Source organism: Nanorana parkeri, unplaced genomic scaffold (genome assembly GCF_000935625.1).
Source record: "Nanorana parkeri isolate BGI_ZX_2015 unplaced genomic scaffold, ASM93562v1 scaffold2113, whole genome shotgun sequence".
Taxonomy (NCBI): Eukaryota; Metazoa; Chordata; class Amphibia; order Anura; family Dicroglossidae; genus Nanorana; species Nanorana parkeri.
Window position 1 is genome coordinate 207578 of NW_017308381.1, and position 1510 is coordinate 209087.

Genomic DNA, 1510 nt, shown 5'->3' on the forward strand with positions numbered 1-1510 from the left:
CCCCCCCCCCCCTCTGTCGCGGGCATCGGTCGCTATGGTGGTAGTTCCGCCACTGAAGCAGACCTGTAAAATCCTAACGTCTCATCACGCCTACGCCATGACTCGGACTCTTCCGTGTTTTTTGGGGACTTTTATTCCAAAGACAACAAGACAGGCGACATTCGGCCCCCGGAAAGTCACGGACCTCGGCGTACCGTCCGAGCGCCGCAGACAATGTTCAGAAGACGCCGGCGTGTAAAAGTTCGTCGAGATATTCCACCACGTCGCCCTCGTCGTCGTCCGCCAGGTTCTGCAACGCAAACTCGTACATCTCCCTCTGTCTGGTGGTGATGTTGTAGTAGAGGGCGGCCTCGGGCCTGGGCTTGAAGTTCTCCTCCGTCAGGCCCCACTTCTCCATGTGGTACTGGTAGTAGACCATGTTCTGCTTCATGACTTGGTCCTCCGGGTCAAAGAGCAGGTAGCTGGCCACGCAAGGGGCGGCGTTTCGCACGTCGTTGAGCTTGTAGTAGGCGAACTGCAGGTAGTGGTACATGGTGGCCACGAACTTCTCCACCACGTACCCTCCGATGACCGGGGTGAGGTCGCCCTCGCACTTCATCTTGCACCTCAGCACTTCGGTGTAGTGGTCGGCCACCGACGGGTAGAAGTCCTTGAAGTCTCTGACCTCTCGGGATCCCTCGCAGGCGGCCGTGCACTCCTGGAAGGCCTTGTAGAAGTCGGGCAAGGCCAGCTCCATGTCGGAGAGGGAGGTCCTCCAGTTCTCCCCGTTGTAGGCCCGCACCGCTCTGATGAACAGGTTCTCGTAGTTGTTGGTCTCCAGGTCCCTGACGTGGGTCTCGGAGTCCGGCATGCTGTTGTAGTAGGCCATGTTCCTCTTCATCATCTCGTCGTCGGGGTGCAGCAGGAGGAAGGTGTGGGCAGCGGCGATGGCCTTGGGTAGGTCGTTGCTCTTGAAGTAGGCGTACTGCAGGAACTTGTAGGGCTCCCGGGCCTGGAACTCCAGCAGAGTCTCCCTGCTGGGCTGGGACTGGCGGAAGGCCGGGAGGCCGTGCTTACAGCGTTTCAGGCACCGGGCCCTCATCAGGACGTCTGCAAACACCCGCAGCTCGGGGAAGGCGTTGAAGCGACCCCGCGACTGATTCCCACTGGCCGGGCCCTGCGGGGGAGGGTTGTCCTCTATCCGGGCTGTGCTGCAGTTCAGGTTGCAGAAGGCCTCGCTGTCCCTCAAGAGCCTGTACAGCCTCAAGCTTATCTCCAGGTAGTGGATGGACTCCGGCCAGTTCTCGCCCGTGTACTGGTCCAGCCCGTACTTGTAAGCCGACTCGAGGGGCATCAGCTCGTCTCGGGGGTAACTGCGGAAGCTGTAATGTTCATACTGAGCATTGACCGAGAGGGCGACGAGGAGGAGGAGGAAGGTGCAGCCAACGCAGCGCGCCATGGTGACAACGACCCGATCCCGAGGTGCTGGATGAGGAGAAACACAAGAAGGTGTCAGAGATTCTCATTTGCG

At 60.0% G+C, this 1510-nt stretch overlaps 1 protein-coding gene across 1 annotated transcript; it reads right to left on the bottom strand.

Annotated features, from left to right (window-relative positions):
• Positions 1-217: 217 nt before the first annotated feature.
• Positions 218-1441, bottom strand: CRTAP (cartilage associated protein). The gene has a single exon (XM_018572717.1). The coding sequence runs from the start codon at positions 1436-1438 to the stop codon at positions 218-220; it is 1221 nt and encodes a 406-aa protein (XP_018428219.1). The 5' UTR covers positions 1439-1441.
• Positions 1442-1510: the final 69 nt, after the last annotated feature.

Coding starts and splice junctions, on each gene's coding strand:
- CRTAP (XM_018572717.1), bottom strand. CDS start 1,438: ATGGCGCGCTGCGTTGGCTGCACCTTCCTCCTCCTCCTCGTCGCCCTC.